At 38.9% G+C, this 17941-nt stretch overlaps 1 protein-coding gene across 4 annotated transcripts in view; it reads left to right on the forward strand.

Annotated features, from left to right (window-relative positions):
- The window catches only part of SVIL (supervillin), a 158243-nt gene that overhangs the window by 104143 nt on the left and 36159 nt on the right, over positions 1-17941 (forward strand). For all 4 annotated transcript variants that reach the window (XM_075212021.1, XM_075212023.1, XM_075212022.1 and 1 more), the window contains exons 15-17: positions 1369-1963; positions 6299-6509; positions 8624-8762. In XM_075212021.1, coding sequence (XP_075068122.1) covers positions 1369-1963; positions 6299-6509; positions 8624-8762 — 945 coding nt within the window. The remainder of the gene's footprint in view (positions 1-1368; positions 1964-6298; positions 6510-8623; positions 8763-17941) is intronic.

Below are 17941 nucleotides of genomic sequence, written 5' to 3' on the forward strand. Positions count from 1 at the left end.
CATAGGCAAACCGAGGGGGGGTTTCCTAGTGACTGGAACCCTCCCCCCCCTTCCCCCAAAGCCTGGGACACTGTATAATTGAGGTGGCTAGACCCTGCTCCCGCTTCACACAGCTCTTCTTGAAAAGGGAGAGCTGCGTGCACCTAACAGTAGTGCATGCAGCATTGCCCATGTATATTATGGGGATAGGAAGAGCTGGAGAGCAGCCAAGCACTGTCTAAAATTATAGCCATGCCCACTGGCGGCGTGGTGTGGAAACCTCCCTATACAAATCCTGCGTTTGGCCCTGGGGATAGCCTGCTGTATTTAATGCCTTATTGTTTAGAGAAAAGTTCAGAAATTACGTTTTGGTAGATGTATGACGTTTACACATTCTTTTGTGTTCTAGTTTTTAAACTTATGGACAGGTTTGTACTAGTAGTATATTTTTTTTTTGTACTTTTTTTTTTTTTTTTTTTTAAAGCATTGCACCTTGAGTGAGGCCACCTAGGGACAAAACTGACATGGATGACAGAATTTGAGGCGGTGGTACATGATTATACATAAAATAAAATAAAACGTTACATTGTGGTTCACAATGCAGCTCATTGTTTCTTTGAATCAATATGAATTATTATTTATTTATTTATTTTTTTTTTTTTTGCCTTATCCACATTCCATAATGTTGGTTATATATCTTGATACGAATATAAAATTGAAGGGGGCGGAGGGAGACGTATTAGCAGCACTAGTTTTTAGATCTGAATTCACTATTTTATCCTATTCTCTATAGTAGACATTTTCGCCCAGTGTTTTCTGTTTCTTATGAACAATGCTATCTTAAAACATATATATCTTGACCTGTAGAATATTAAGTCTTTCCATTAGGATGCACAAAGAAAATATTGCGTAAAAAATGTAACGTTTAATTACTGTTTTTTTTAAAAAAAAAATCTATCAAGTATTTCAGTCAAATATTAAAAATATAAATTTGTGGTTATAAGGAAATATTATAAAGTGTTTTTTAAAATTGGTTGTAGTAAGTGGAACTGGTGATTTTCCTTATGTCTGATATTGTTTAGCACACACATATATGCTTACATAGTATCTCTTCTTAATTTTATTCTAGGCAGCATAGAGCTGAAATACTTGATAAACAATGGAATAGGAGAAGAGATTTTAAGAGACAGTAATTAAAAGTCAGATTTTATGATGTGTCCTTGTGCATCCTAATGAAATGAGGCTTTTTCATAAAACCTATATATCCCATCTTGAAACTATGCAGTAAAATTAATCGGGGTTCTTAAATGAAAACAAAGTACTAAACTAGGTCTAATTAGTAAATGTATCTGTGCACCAACATGTGTTTTTGATTTGTTGCCTGAGCAGTTTAAGAACGGAGGTGAAAAGATCGCTCCATTACCGCAAACCATTGTAACCTCTGTGGCAACTTTAACTTCTCGGACGTCGCCTGTGTATCCTGGGGACGTGAATGTCACAAAGCCGTCTAATTATGATGAGAGAATATCCAACATCTCCAGCACTTCATCTGCCCTTTACACCTCAATGGAGTCGGGAAACATCACTGAGAGGAGCCTGTTGCTGTCTGATCCGTGGAGCTCTTCTCCTGCTGATAAAGGGAAAGGCAAAGAGTTAAGGAAACCAGTGTTTGAGGAGACCAAGGTGTCGGTGGCAGCAGATCGCAGCCTGAGAAAATGTAACTCTGATCAGAAGGAAACCATTAATCCTGTCCTCGATTTGCTAAAGGAGGAGGAATCTGCAAAAGACCAGAAATCGCTTGGGCATGTTATCTCAAGTAAGAGCACGGTGGAATTGCTCAGTACACAGACACTGTTGCAACCTGCTGTGCGGAGAGATCTGCCAATAGCAGAAAGCAGCCCGAAGGTAGAACTGGATGTTATGCAGCCGGAGAGGAAGGTTCTGCACTCAGAGACAAGCTCTTGGAGTGGGAAAGGTGCTACTGGTAAGACACTGTTTTTCATTAAACTAAACAATTTAAGAATACAATGCTTTCTACTGTGATGTATCGGTCACAGCTGTGTGCCTGGCTCTGCTGCGGAGTTTGTAGATTGTCTTTTTTTTTTTCTCTAGAACGTTACTTTATTCTCATTTCTACGCTGAACATTTTTGTGATTTATTGAGGGTTTAATGCCTGTGGGAAATTGTTATGCAAGTCTAAGTTTCTGCCTGTGGCCAAGGCTTTGTGTTATATTTCAATGGCATCATAGGAGATGTAAATTCACGTTGATATAAAGTAACATTAAATAGCAGGGGATGTGTATGTTAATGTTGAACTGCAAGTCCCATGATAGGTTGTCAGCTGAGAAACTTAGGAAATGTCGTTAAATGTGAGCATTGCAGGCTGCCCAGTATAGTGCAACATATAAACTGTTCATTAGGGAGCCTGTGTATTTTACGGAATAACTTGCTCCCTACTGCAAATTATTATGGATATTAGCAGCCACCTCTGATTTACATGACTGTTATATGGTTAGAGCTCAGTGACTTCTAATATACTTATAATTAGCCGTAAGGGCTACCTTATCCCTCATATATTGCTATAGAACTATTATGTTTTCAGAAAGTCTCCAGCAGGCATGCATTTTAGTGTTTCACAGGGGTGTGAGGATGTGTAAGGGATAGTGAAGTGTATATGGCTAGACCTTTATGTAGCCAGCCAGCATTTTAGGGTGGTTGCAGGTTTGGTGTAGCCCAGTGAACATTGATCATTTCTACCAGTGCCCGTGGTGTTTGCGAATGTCGTCACAACTATGACGGAGCTTCGGCAATATGCATAATCTGACGGTGTGGTCAGATGAAAATGACTTTTATTGACATAAATAAAGTTGGCTTTATTTTACTACAATGTGGGGTTTTTTGGATTGCCCAATTATGGAGCACTTCTGCCTGGTAACTATTGATGCGACTACTGGTCGGGACCTAATAAGCAGCGTCCAAGGCGGTGTATGGTACTGCGCTCTCTCTAAGATTGGTGTTATTTACAATCTCCTTGCTTACTACAGCATGAGATTGTGCTGTTAGATTTGATAAAGGCTGTCCAATCTCCCAGACTTGTATATCACAGTGTCCCCTCTCTGGTATACTCACCATTTACTCATTACAACGGGGAAATACTACTGTTGAGACGTCTATGTGACAGACATCAATATTGAGAAATGAGTATGGAAGGAGGTGAAGTATCTGCTCGTGTATAGAAAGTATTGCAACCTTCTGTTCAGGAGCCGTCTATCATTGTGTCAGGTAGAAGTACAACACCTCCATCATTCAACCGCTGGAAAACCACTTTGAGACCATTATCTTAGACAATTGATGATGTTTTGCAGGCTTTAGGGCTCCAAATTCTTCATATTAATAGACAATGGAGGACAGTAATGAAAACTGTTTTACAGGCGATGTAGAAAGTGAGGCATTACCTTTTTTTATTGTATGGGTTTGTGTAGTAGTTTTTTTCTTTTGTTTCATTTTTTTTAAATTCCCCTTGAGGTTACACTGTAATTATCACAGCTTTCAGCACAGTCCTATTTCCGGTCTTAAACTTTCATCCCAAGTGAGCAGTGTGTACTGGTCCTGTTGTTGGCTGTGTTGGGCATTGCTCAGGAAGCCTTTCATTGTTATAATACTTGGGAAACACCTAAATGTTTGGACTCTTACGTGTACTCTTTTAAAGACTGACTAAATCCATTACTGGTCATTATTGTATGTTTATGTATTGCTGCGTTAAATCATATGATAAGGCAAGTGTTTATAATTCTTGTACTATAGTCAGCATGCTGTCCGTACTACTCCTTATATATGTCACTATCTGTGTAAACCTGTGTGGTAGGGTAGTGAGCCTTTGTGTTTATTGGGGGCAATGCAGAAGTCCTGATGTAGGTTTGATTTGTCTTGTAGTTATTTGAGTACAAGAATTGTATTTGCACAAATGGACATTGCCAGCAGTGCCAGGAAATAGCTAGCATGCCATGCTTTGCTATTTGTTGTTTGTCCTTCATCAGCAACCTTTTGTCATTTTTTGTTGGCTCTTTTGATTGTCTGACTTGATTGTAAGTAAGGTAAGATTAAACCGTGTATTTAGTTTCATGATCCATGTATGCAAAATGTAAACTTACAAACTTATGGGCGTCTTTGTTATTTTCTAACCAATTCACTTCAGACAAATGTATCACACCAGCCATTTGTTTGTGTAATAGTTACCTGGAAATATAATATAATGATTAGAATATTGTTATAACATTACACCATGTTCCAAATCACATCACCATTGCTCTAGCTGCAGTTTTTCATACAAATTATCCCAATCCCTTTAAAATCTACAGTTTGCCAATTGCGCAATGTCATCACAACACTCGTGCAGCGCCATATTCTCATGTATATCGCGTCCCACCCATCCTTTTACCTTAGCACTGAGCTTTACGTTCCTTTACGTGTTTCAAGTCTTAAATTAACTTTTAAATATTTGTAATTGAAAATATTCTATGACACTGCTACGTTTATGGTAGTGTGGCATAGAATTATTTTATATTAAAAAAAAAAAAACTAAAAAAAAAAAATATTTAGAACCGAAAAAGCATCACCGTAGTTGTGTGCTGCTTATATTTTTTTTTCTGTAGTATTGTATACTTTGAATCCGCCCCATAAAATAGCTTATTAGCCATATAAGTCAATTGGGGGCCGCGTATTTTTACCATTACTATGGTAAAAAAAAATCGCTCAGTTTTGCTCTCACCTCTATGGAGAGCTTTCAAAAAATGAGCGCTACTTCTGTAAATAAATAAATAAATCTGCGCTAGGTGGCTCGTGGCGGTTCTTGTGGATTATTTTTACAATTGCATTCCTTCCCCCTTATGTATGAAGATGTAATGCAACCTGTGTCTCTACAGCTGTGTTATGAATGTAATCTCTCAACATTTTCAGTCAGCTGGCGGGTAGTCCCCTAAGCCTGAATTGGTGTATTTAGAAAGGCACATGTTTATGAAGTGCCTCAAAAGTTAGTTTATGACCTCTTTCTAGTTTACATTGTGTGTACATGTTGTATTGTTTGCCAAGACCTCATTCTTACACGTGTATGACTATTGGTATTGATTCTATAAGCGTAAGCTGGATGGTGCTTGGTACAATTTGTCAGATTCAGAAAACTCTTTGTGGCTGCTGTAATCCTTGCTATGTATTTAGTTTTCAATATGAATCATAGCTAAATTGTGCACCCATTAGGGTTATGATAAAGTGGGCTAGAAGCCGAAGAGCCCACCCCCTATAATTAATGCACCATAATAGAAGGTATTCACATGCTCACAGCCAGTCTGTAACAACCAACCTCACCGCACAGAAGGAAAGAATGATTGATTTAAAGAAAAGGAAGGAATTCCTTGTAAGAAAATGTAAACCACAGTTTACTTGCCAGTATTGGCCAACCAAGCATGTAGAACTGTATAGATAGAGCCTTCAATCTATATTGCAGACAGACTTTAATTCTTGTTAGATCTCATCAATATAAGGGACCATTACGTCTACTGTAATTAGTGTGAGCCAAGCCATCTAGTAGATGAATGTATTTAACTGCTTATGGCTAATGAATTATGAGTTAAATATCACCTGAGATACTGAGAATAGTCATGTAAATGTCTCCTTACATTACCCTGTTACTGCAATCTGTTTGTCTTAAACATAATATATTTCAATTGCACAAGGAAATCTCAATTTAATAAGATTTTTTTTTTCTTATATTAGTGCATGTAGTTGTATCAATCGTTTTACAGTGTCAACGTTTTGTCTTGTCTGTACAAGCCTATATTTCCAGCGAACACCAAGTTAACAACATCCTGTGTTTTCTAACAGTGTAGCTGTCATGCCTTGCTGCCCTGGGGAAAAGGGTATAAATACTTGTTAAAAATGTTCATTCAGAAAAGATGCAGCGTTTCCTTCCCAGGAACCTGTGTCCGTAGTGCTCAGTGTTTTATTCATATGTATTTGTTAGACTGACTGTACCAGCAAGAGGTGAGCTTACTGCTTGGGATAAGATATACATTTGTTAGAGGGACATGAAAACAAAGGAGCAGAATTGTCCTCACTGAAGGTAGTACCGAGTGCAGTGTTGATATTTGCATTGGGGGTCAGCAGCATGTGAAAATATTATAGTTTTTAGGAAACACATGTGTTACCAAAGGGATGAGCTCAGCAGGCAGATTACAGTGGAGGGGAGGCATAGGGAGGGGGCTACAAGTAGAAGACTGGGAGCCATGTGACTGCTCACTAATGCTGAGCTTTTCTTCACAATAAGCAGAGACTGTGGAGCCGGCCTCTGAACCTCTTGGCACTACAACAGCGCAGGCAGTTTCTCACACTCCGCCTGCGGTATCCTGCAGACCACAGGCAGCAGAGCAAGAAGAGGGGAAGCCCTGTGAAAAAACAGAGGATATTTACTCTGACATAGAGTTCAAGTCAGACGAGGATCTTGACATCTCTGGCAGAAGCATGTCAATCAGAGACAGGTAAGGAGATGGATTTTTTTGCTCAAGACTAAATTTGCAATCGGTGCAATATGCAGAAGATTTTACATGTTCAGGGTGGGCTGATGTCTGCATGCCTGCTACTCATAATTATAGTTACAACATGTACTGAATTATTTCCCCCACATCCTGCAGCAATATCACTAATGAAATGACTGTATATTTAACCCACCAAGATATACTGTACCTACTGTACTAGTAGGCTAATTAGTTGCTGACAAAATTAACCCCAGTCTCTGTGAGTTAGGGAATTTAGACAGGAAGCTCCATTGGGGCATGTACTGATGTGAACGACACGTATTCTCTGCATGTGGAATTGGTGGCCCTATATAAATAAATGGTGATGATGATTATTGTCTGAATTAATATTTTCTTGCCGCTTGTAGCATTAAAGGAAAAAAAATGTATTAACTTTTTATTGCATATAATGTATCTCTGTACATAGATGCCATCAATACTTCTATAGGAAACCATACAGGAAAACAGTATTTATCTTTAGAGATTACAGTTGTAACCTTATAGTAAGATGTCCTCTAACCAGTCTGCAACTTACAGTACATTGTATTTTGCTGTCTGTGCACTTTAACTGTACTTTGTGGAGTCCGTGAAACTGAGCACGGTTGAGTCATATTATAGTGTGAATCATGTGTTTCTCATTATACTTTAATTGTGTACATAGTCAATGGCTCTGTAGCATTGTGCTCATCGGATAAATCCTTGTTGCACACAGTAAAACAGAGGGCTACAGGCATGTCCTATTGTTTTGTTGTGACTCAACATGTTATCTCTCTTAACACTCCAAGGGAATACAATAAGTATCTGTCTCTTTTTAGCCCTGCAGGGTCTGAGCCCTAATCTAATGAAATGTAAGTAACCTCTGGACTGGCAGATTACTGTGTGACACCACCCATTTCAGATGTCCAGAAAGTTTAACGTTGTGACAATGTTCTGTCTTTTCTTGTGGATCATTGTTACGTCTCATGGGATTATTGTACTCCATATACTCTGTTTGCTTATTAAGATGACAGCCATTCATATTAATACAGTAAGATAAGTCCCTCCACACACCTGAGTACAGAGTTCCCTTGTCTTGATGTAACTCCTTGCAGAACTGCTCATGGAGGAGGAAGGAAAGCTTTGAAACCCAATCCTCTGACACCTCTTGTGTCACAAAGCTCGGCCATCCACTCAGTGTCATCGACCTAAGAAAGCGCTGAAGTGTCGACAATGCTTGAAATTCGAAATGTTCCAACCAGATAACTGATCGGTGATCAGATAGAGTATCTCATGAGTTGTAGTGACACCAACCGTACATTTCTGAAGTTGAAGGTAGAGGCTTGTGTAGTATAACTTAATTTTCCTGTGGTGCTCTTTGCTACTGGTTACAGCAGGGTTATTCAGTCATATCCTATCTAGTAGCCAGAGAAGATGTTTGCCCATTGACAGTAAAAGACATGACCCTGGAAGTTAGATCCCAGCAATACTTTTTCAGCGGTTTGGCTACTTGGCTCTTGGGATTTGTCCAGCACTGGAATACATGGCAAGTACTGAAATGTGGTAGTGTAAAGGTGTGCCACGCAGGTGCTTTTAATGCTAACACTTTTCTAGCCTTGGAGGGATGAAAAAAAAAAAATGCTCTGCATTCATAGCGCTCAAATAACTCTATACTGACGCATTGAAGTGAACGGGGAACGCTTATCCTTTGTTACACTGGATCGCTTTTAGCTCAGAAATTGCTGAATGCGCCTTTGTTTTGCGATGAGCGCTCCCCATTTACTTTAGTGTGTCGGCACAGGGTGATCTAATTCTAGTGCTAACCCCTCCAGGTGGAAACGTGCTAGAATTTAAAGCACCCTAATTATGTGCTATATTCTGCCTATGTTAGTTTGCCTCATTGTATAAGATAATATGCCAGGCATCTAGACATAGTGGCAACACATCTTTTCTACCTAAATGGCAAGCAGCGTAGAACACCACTTGATGATCATATTGCCTTTTGTCCTAGAACTGTAGTGAAATGTTCTTTCGGGTCTCTGTGGACAGCGTGACTTGTTAAGAATGTCTCCCAAACAATGTGACATATTATTCCCTCTTAGGCTGGCGCTGCTGAAGAAGAGCGGGGAGGAAGACTGGAAGAACAGGCTTAACAAAAAGCAGGAGTACAGCAAAGTGTCTGTCATAGAGCGCAGCTCTCACACCCAGCTGCAAGAAATTGAGCAGTCGCTGAAAAAGAAGGTAAAGAGAACCATGTTAGGAATAAACGCTCCGGCTTGTCCAAGCACTGTGAGATGTAACAGTCCTGCTTGATTCTAGCTAATTGCTGCTGAGTCTGTGACTTAACTCTGACATTTCTAAACCCAATAATTTTTAACTCCTGGTTGTCTGCAGCTGAACCTCGCACTGGGAACCCCTGTTGCACACACGTCGACATTTCTGTGTTTTGTCTTATAGTTTGCTGGAACAACTTAAATTCTCTTGAGACTAATTACATCTAGTGTGTTGGCTAATGCTCTGCTATTACTGTAATGTGCTTTGGGCACCTGTACGGTGCTCTGCAGCCTCTTCATTCCTTGGCATAAAGGTCATATCGTTTTTACAGAGTAACTTCAGTTGCATTCAGAGCAGCTCAGCTTGTTTTATACTTGTTGTCTTTGAGTGGTTGTAAGAGGGCACTTGATTTGTCATTTCTAAGTACTTATACAAATGGAAATGCTTCTTGTGGGTGTAGTGTTCTGATGAAACAAATTCCTATCCCTCGATTTCTGCATTTCCCTCCCATGTACGGTTAGGACAACTAGTTACTTGCCTCTTCACAAGGACTTGGATACAGTTGTCATGAACATGGATCTCTAGCTCCTTAGCACTCATTTGTGGGATTCATAATTATTTTCAGGGAGTTGACAAGTGGCCCATGGCCCCCGAAGGTGGAAATTGATTAACGGCAAAGGATCAGATCCCAATATTTAATCTTAGTGCCTCTTATGAAGTATTTATAGAACCCCAAATATAAATTATGCTCACTCTGTAATCAATAGATAGTTAATCTGTCCAGGAGAATAGCTTCTTGGAGGGCCACAAAGTGCCCATTGGCCACCTGTAATCCACTACTGTCACTCGATCCCAGTTGATTCAGAGAGTTGGTAAAAACAATATGGAATGGGGCAGCACAGTGGCTTAGTGGTTAGCACTTCTGCCTCACAGCGCTGGGGTCTTGAGTTCAATTCCTGACCAAGGCCTTATCTGTGTGGAGTTTTGCGTGGGTTTCATCCGGGTGCATGGTTTCCTCCCACACTCCAAAAACATACTGGTAGGTTAATTGGCTGCTATCAAAATTGACCCTAGTCTCTGTGTCTGTGTGTATGTTAGGGAATTTGGACTGTAAGCTCCAATGGGGCAGGGACTGATGTGAACGAGTTCTCTGTACAGCGCTGCTGAATCAGTGGCGCTATATAAATAAATGGTGATGATGAATGTCCAATGTTGGGCAGCTTGGTGCAAACTGGAGACTACTTGTAAGAAAGGAGAACTACTCGCTTTCATGTTGTCTCGTATATTGCTTGCAGCTAATGACACAACATGGATCGGGAACTGTACAAGATATTAGGGAAACATGCGATCACTGCGTAAATAAAATGGAAGGAAATAGCTGGCTAAAAACTCTTGTTGTTTATAAATCTGTATCTGTGTATACTGCATACAATACAGAATTCCTCTTTATTAGCATGAACAAATAAAAAGGAGAGCGCTGTTTACATATAGATAAGTACAAGTTTATTAAAATAATTAAAACCAGTAAACTCGCTGTATAGATCTATTATGGAGTTAATAGCCTCATTAATCAATGGATCACAATTCATAAAAATCCCAATACATCACATGAGCGGTCCAAGAACAGCATCAATTTTACACATATAAACAGTGATCACTTTTGTCATAAAGAAGCAAATAGTTCACATCCTTCTTTGATAGGGCAGCAAGATTGTCACCAGATAAAACATGAATATATAGTTTTTCAGACTTTCTTTAATCAATCAAAGGAAAGTAAGTAGTATAAAGAACCGTTCTTCATATGGGAGCAAACCACAGCATAAATACAGCAATAGTGCAGAGATTCAAAGCAGATAAAGTACTTCTCAATGTTAGCTGTGGCATCTGAAGAGGAGTTATAAATAATGATCCCAGAGACAGTTCAACTCCTTTAGGTAACTTTCTCAAGTCCCATCGATGGATGCCAAGCCCTGGTGTTGAATGGGCAGAATCTCCAAAAACTAAACGTCTGCGTTCTGACGCGTTTCTCCGCCCTCTGTTGAATCACTGGCGGTTTCTTCAGAGGTAAAAAAAAAAAATCACGTTTGATTCAGAGCACTGTTTGAGTCGGTCTGGTGATCACGTGATCCCAGACAGCCAATCAGATTGACATCCATTGTTCATATTCAATAGCTGATTCAGTGAGTAAAATTTGCTAGCCTGTTGCCGTGGCGATAGTTGTGAACAGACTAAACATCTGATCTGCCAGAATAGGTGGACTCCTTAGAATCACCGTTAATAATTACTGATAAATAACAACAAATAACATATGTATAACCGAACATATAAAGTAGTCATAAATCTTCAATAAGTTAGTATAAATGACGCCTAAAAGTATATATCCTTACACAACATGAAGACTAATCCTTAAATCATGTTGCTAAAACCATTGGCAACATTGTATATCTTAGGATAATTTTATTAACATCTAACACTCGTAGCATTTTATTAACACTCATTAATGAGAGGTATAGAGTATTAGAATCCGATATTTAATTGATTCTCAATCACTCTATCTAAGTAGTATATCTCTTTAGAGAATGTGGTTAAATTCATATTCTGGTATAGCACAAACCCATAATAAATAACAATAATCATAGAAGAGACAACAATGGTCAATATTCAGATTACAAAACCTGTAACTACAAGCACCATAAAGATGCAGGAATAGCACCGAAATATCCGCTGGATGTAATAATACTCGGTCATTAAACAAATATAATGTACACACACACGAGTGACACTCTGATCATATAAAACATAAAATTCTAGTGTATTCTCTGGAACATAATGACACCATGAATACTTCTGTATACTATTTACACTTCCTCCTCTCTAGGTTGTGCTTATTTGTTCTATTGCTTTCACTTTTATACCTTTTCAAATTCCCATTTGGACATAAGTTGACATGCTGTGATAGACTATGCTTTTCTCTATTTTTAAGAATCTTGCGTCTGTGTTATGAGAAGCGGACACCGAAAGATCTAATTGTAAATCCAACATATTGAATACCGCACTGGAAAATAATTAGACTACAAAGTTGGGTCTTTTCAATAAGGAATTTTTCACCAGATATAAAAGAGAAACATTTTCTGCATCTGTGATCCACATATTTACAGGCAATACATTTATTTTTGCCACACCGATAAAAACCATTCAGCCTGTCTCCAAGCCAACCAACATGTACCATAAAATCTTCCTTTTAAATTTCTTGCTTTCCTGAAGATAGTATTCTTGTCCTTGGTAATAGAAGGACCTATTAATTCGTCCAACTCCTAATAGAGTGGAATTCTCGTTAATCTGTCTGATCTCTGCTACATGACTATTGTATTGAGTAATAAAGACCATCGATTTGTCGCCCTCTTTCCCATTATTCAATATCGTTCTGGGAAATTGATCGAAAAGACGTGTCCTGTCCATCTGCTCGGTTACCCTATTTGCGTTTGTCAAAATGTGTTTAGTATAACCTTGTTTGAGGAATGAGTAATAGTTTATCAAAAAGTTTCCTTGTAGATTAGAACAGTTCCTTTTCATACAGAGAAACTGGCCCTTAGGAACATTTATCCTCCTATATCCTGGAATGGCTGCTTTTGTAATGCAGATATCTATGCAAGTCCACCTCCTTGGAATATGTTTTGGTGATAACCAGGTTATCGCTTACCTTCAGTGTGATATCCAGGTAATTGATGTGTGAAGAACTGTGTGTACTAGTAAACTGTAAACCAAAATCATTAGAATTCAAATATGATAAAAATTAACAAATAGATGGGAATTAGATTTCTATGTACCTGCCATAGAGGACTAGGTTTGCCCCGAACAATGAACCCAAATGAATTGTTTCTCAATCAATCCCATATAGATGTTGGCAAAGCTCAGAGCGAACCTAGTCCCCATGGCAGTCCCAAGTGCCTGTAAATTTAATTGTCAGTCAAACAAAAATATTAGCATATAAACAAATACAAAACAGAAACTGGAGCACACAATATGATGCATTGATTATATACACCTACAACTTAACTCAATATAATACTGTGTACTTTTTTTATTTTATTTTATTTTTTTAATTTAATTTTTGCCTTGTCTGAAATCGCATTGAATTGTCAGTCACTTCAAGAATCCAATGACCACATTTACTAAGGTTAATTCCAGGGCTGTTAATTCCTACCTTTAGCTGACCCAAAGGTAACAGAAAATGGAAAAAGAAAAGGACGATGACCATAAGGGGCTGCTTATTTGTAGTAATGCCTATTTATTTTCCAATAACACCAAGGTTAAATGCCCTTACAATATTTACCACTGAACTTGTATGGTTCATTAATAATCCTCACTCATTAATTGGACAACCAGCTGATACCCTGATTATTTCCTTGCACGTGTGCAGCATCAAAAGTATCACATAGCAAATGCTACCACAGAACATATAGCTGTAGTCTAGCGCTCGCATGAAAATTAAAAGTTGTCAAGTATCTGGGGAGGGAGGTGTTATTTTACAGTGGAATTTAGTATTTTAGGTAGTCCATATTGCTTTCATTAGTGCTTAATTAGTGGAAAATGATGTGCCACCCTAACTATAATTGTTACAGTATCTGCTACAGCGGATTTGTTTTCCATAGTTCCAGTCTCATGTTTTTTATTCCGCCGCTTACTGTTTCTAGTACACTGTGTATGCACTCCTGGCATGTTCAAACCACATGAACCGCGTGCTTAATCTCCACTTTGAAAACGAGCCCTCAATGTCACTTTAAAAAAAAGTCTTAAGAATTTATATGAATGCTTGGTAATCTAATACCCCATGTAATGCATCATTAATTCTTCTGCAGAATTGTATAAATTCCAACTGTTGATTTTAAGGATATTTGCATATTTACATTCTCAGGCATTCGTCTGTACAATATTTTTTCATCTCTTAATCGCAGTAGTTAAAGGTCACAACATGTTGGTGTTATCACACATTGCCAGCTCATTGGTTTATGTATATGGCAAACAGAGGCTGTCGGAGATCTGCAGATCTTTCTAAATCGAACGTAAACAAGTATGCAAAACTTTTTCTGCATATGATAATGATGATTCTAAGATCGATTTTGTTAGTGCCCTGAAATGAAAAGAATAGAATGAGTTCATGTGGTTTAGATGGATATTTGTCATTCTGATTTACAAATACAGAATATTTTATGATTGATCATTCAATTGTCGTACCTGCAAAATATCAAACGCGCTTTGTCCTGAAAGGGCTGATCCTTTAAATCTTAAAAATGTGCCCTTCACCTCCTAGTGACAGATAGCTGCTCACTTCACATCAAAGGGCTTTAGAAGGTCCAGTAATGGGTCTCAGGGGCCTGCCGATTGCTGTATAGATAGGAAAGGGAACTGCATTATGAAATCGGCCTATACTGTACCCCCCTCGGTACTGCTCACACAGCTGATGGCCATATGTGCAGTATAGTTGTGGAGGAGGTTTTCATCACTTACATGAGATGAAAGCAAATGAAATGCATGTGTTCTTAACCTAGAGGACACACGTTAGTAAAGTCATTAGTGTCTGCAGCTTGGGGGCTATTGAAAGAATCTGAATATCACTTCTTTTGTTTATCTTGGCAAACAATACTCCTAAAAAGTTTAATAAGGTTTCCTAGTGCTTCAGTGTGTGTGTGTGTGTGTGTGTGTGTGTGTGTGTATCCCAAAGTGTAACATTGAAAATCGATGCAATACATTTATTTCTGCCATCCGATGGAACCTTGACAAAAATCTTACTGCGCATGTCAGATTAATGTGCAGTACATGAATACCGTGCTATAAGCAAATTCCTGTGTTCTTGTCCTATCTTAAATTGATGGGTCTGTGATCTGAGTGGAGGTAACTATCAGTTGCTGAAAAAACACACCACATAATAGTGGAGAACTGCAAGTGATTGACAGTTACGTCCCCTCAGGTATCAGATGCTGCATTGTGTAATTAAAATAATTAAACACTATGCATCCTTCCCATATTTTGAACCAGCCAAAGGACTAGGCTGTCTGGGTGGATTTCCACTAAAACAGGGAGACCATGAACATTGGCACTCGCCTAGTTCCTCTATGGGGAGGATTGTGTGTGCGTCCAAAAACTAGCATCCCTATCCCAGGAGCTGCTATGGTAGCTGGGGTAATTAACTAGTCTACTGTATTTGGATATGCAACTTTACCATCCCAGTGTTCCCAGTATTATGGAGAAAGGTTTAGCGTTTGGAAACCAGAGCACCCAGAGAAAAATCAATACACCCACAGGCCAGAAACCTATTGTTCTGTACAGCGCTGCGTAATATGTAGATAAATGGAACTCTGCTTCACTATAAGGTTTGTGTCTGGTTGGCAATGAGGGAAAATACCAGGGAATCCTGGCTTTAATAATAATAATACCAAAAACAGTCTGTGTTTTTCACTATAGCAAGGGGACCCCACGTTCATGGTCTCCTGGTTGTAGTAGATTCCAGCCCAGACTGTCTAGCTCTGTAGCTGATTGAAGATTTGGGAGGGTTCATGCTGCCCATTCATATTTATCTTTGGCAGAGGTAACGGTCAATCGCTGCACTATTGCACTACATGTAGCTTTTCTGCAGGTGAATGACTGTTAACGCTGCTTAGACCACAGCTCCTGCTGATTCATTCATTTTAAATTAATTACAAAACAAAATAGCTTCATCTGTCATTCTGTGTAAACTGCAATTCTCTCCATGACCTCTAATATTTACAATTTTCCAGTAGCAAACCATGCAACTGCACTCTACTGTTATGGATGTTTCGGAATACATAGAGGATTGAATGGAGGGATACACATATGAGCCTTTTATACAACTGGCCTATAACCTTTAATCTTGCTCTTTTTATCTAGGTTGTAAAAGCAAAAAAACCCTTAAAATTAATAAATCACTCTGTAGAACTTATACTACAATGAACTGTCTTACAAGAGGACTCCAGTGTTCTATATATTTTTACTAAAAACGGGGATCGGACTGCTGAGAACTGATGTAAAGTCATTTTCTCTGATGAATCCCCTTTCAGATTGTTTGGGGGCATCTGGAAAAATGCTTGTCAGGAGAAGGAAAGGTGAGTGCTACTATCAGTCCTATGTCATGCCAACCGTAAAGCATCCTGAGACCATTCATGTGTGGGGTTGCTTCTGAGGCAAAATTGTGAGTGAGCCCACTCCCTTGACTCCCTTGACACAGCCATGAATAAAAAATGGTACCAAAACATCCTCCAAGAGCAACTTCTCCCAACCATCCAAGAACAGTTTGGTGATTAACAATGCCTTTTCCAGCATGATGGAGCACCTTGCACTCCCCAGACCTTAATCCCATTGAGAACTTGTGGTCAATCCTCAAGAGGCGGGTGAACAAACAAAAACCTACAATTTCTGGCAAACTCCAAGCATTGATTAGGCAATAATGGGCGGCCATCAGTCAGTATGTGGCCCAGAAGTTGATTGACAGCATGCCAGGGCGAATTGCAGAGGTCTTCAAAAAGAAGGGTCAACACTGCAAATATTGACTCTTTGCATAAACTTAATGTAATTGTCAATAAAAGCCTTTGACACTTATGAAATGCTTGTAATTCTACTTCAGTATGCCATAGCAACATCTGACAAAAAGGTTTTAAAACACTGAAGCCGCAAACGAATACTTGTGTCATTCTCAAAACTTTTGGCCGTGACTGTAGATGGTTAATTCAGGTATATTCATTGTTTGTGCTTTCAATAAATTTTGCAGAATGATTTTATTTGTGTGGTTTTCTTGGGTTAAAGGGGGGAAAAAAAAATCACCTCTCCAGATGTGCCTTGTTTGAAGACATTTGCAGAAGTGTTCGCTTAGTTCATGTTTGGCTTCCATCAGCTTGGATGAGGTTACTGTTAAATATACATTGGCACAGTTTTTAATAGGAATAAACTCATGAAGGAAAATATGTTTCAGATTTTTTTGGGGGACAGTTTTCTATTTTTCTTCTAAAAAAATTACCTGAAGAGTTGCTAACATTAGTCTTATGCACGGTGTAGATTAATTGCAAGCTGTGCTGACAAGGAACAATGACTTTGAGGAACCTCTAGAGGCAGGGTTACAGTGATGACCACCCATGCCTTCTTTTTAGGTTTAAAAAGCAGGCATTGGTGGTCATGAATGTGTGTGATTAAGAAATTGCTGTTTCTTTGGTTGGGGTCTTAAAGGATAATTCCATCTTCTGGGTGTCATTTATAAAAGTAACTACCACCTCCATTGCTCCATTTTGCTTGAACTATGGGGGTCCCTCCTCTGACTGCCATTGCTGCTGTCGCCACGTCCCGTTATAAGGCCACTTTGGGGCCTTATAACTGGAGCATGATGGCAGTGCTAGTTTAGGGGGTTTCTGCAACCTGCTTCAAATAGTCGCGTTTTTTGGTTGGGGGGGGGAGGGCGTGGCGGTATTTCTTCAAGTGGACGGAGGGCCACACTGTTTAGACACTCGCTGAGTATTTTCTTTGGAAAAGGAAACAGGGCTTCCTTAATTTGCCGCCCAGCATTCATTTTCCTGGGCACATGGTCTGCCCTTGACGTATGTTTTGGTGGCAGAAGAAGGCCCTGGGATAGGTAATTTACTAGTACCTTACTCCCAAAGGGTTCTCAACCTTTGTCATATCATTTATAATTTTTAATTTGAAGGCTTGTTTAGGGCCACGATAATACATGGTGCAAACGCTAATATTTGTAAAGTATTGTGTGTCCTCCATTATTTTTTGCCAGCAAGAGACTGTTTTAACAATTTTAGTGTGTAAAACAATACAACTTTGGTTATAGTTGCCTATTGTTTGGCTTTGTTGAAAATAACATTGTTTGAAATGCTTATTTTTTTATTATTTTTTTCCTTGGTCAAATACACGATTGACTTCACAATAATTTGAGTCACATGGTTTCTGTTCATGCTCTATTTCCTCATTGGTTGGATCAATGTTGCCATCTGTCCTACAAATAAAAACACTTTTTTAAATATATGTGTATTAATCTGATCTCCGTGCACGGCTTCAGGAACAAGAGCTCCTGAAAGTGTATATATAATCTCTATCTCTCCAAATCCTGTTTATATACATCTAAGAAACACCTC

The sequence above is a fragment of the Mixophyes fleayi genome, chromosome 5 (assembly GCF_038048845.1).
Source record: "Mixophyes fleayi isolate aMixFle1 chromosome 5, aMixFle1.hap1, whole genome shotgun sequence".
NCBI classification, from domain to species: domain Eukaryota; kingdom Metazoa; phylum Chordata; class Amphibia; order Anura; family Limnodynastidae; genus Mixophyes; species Mixophyes fleayi.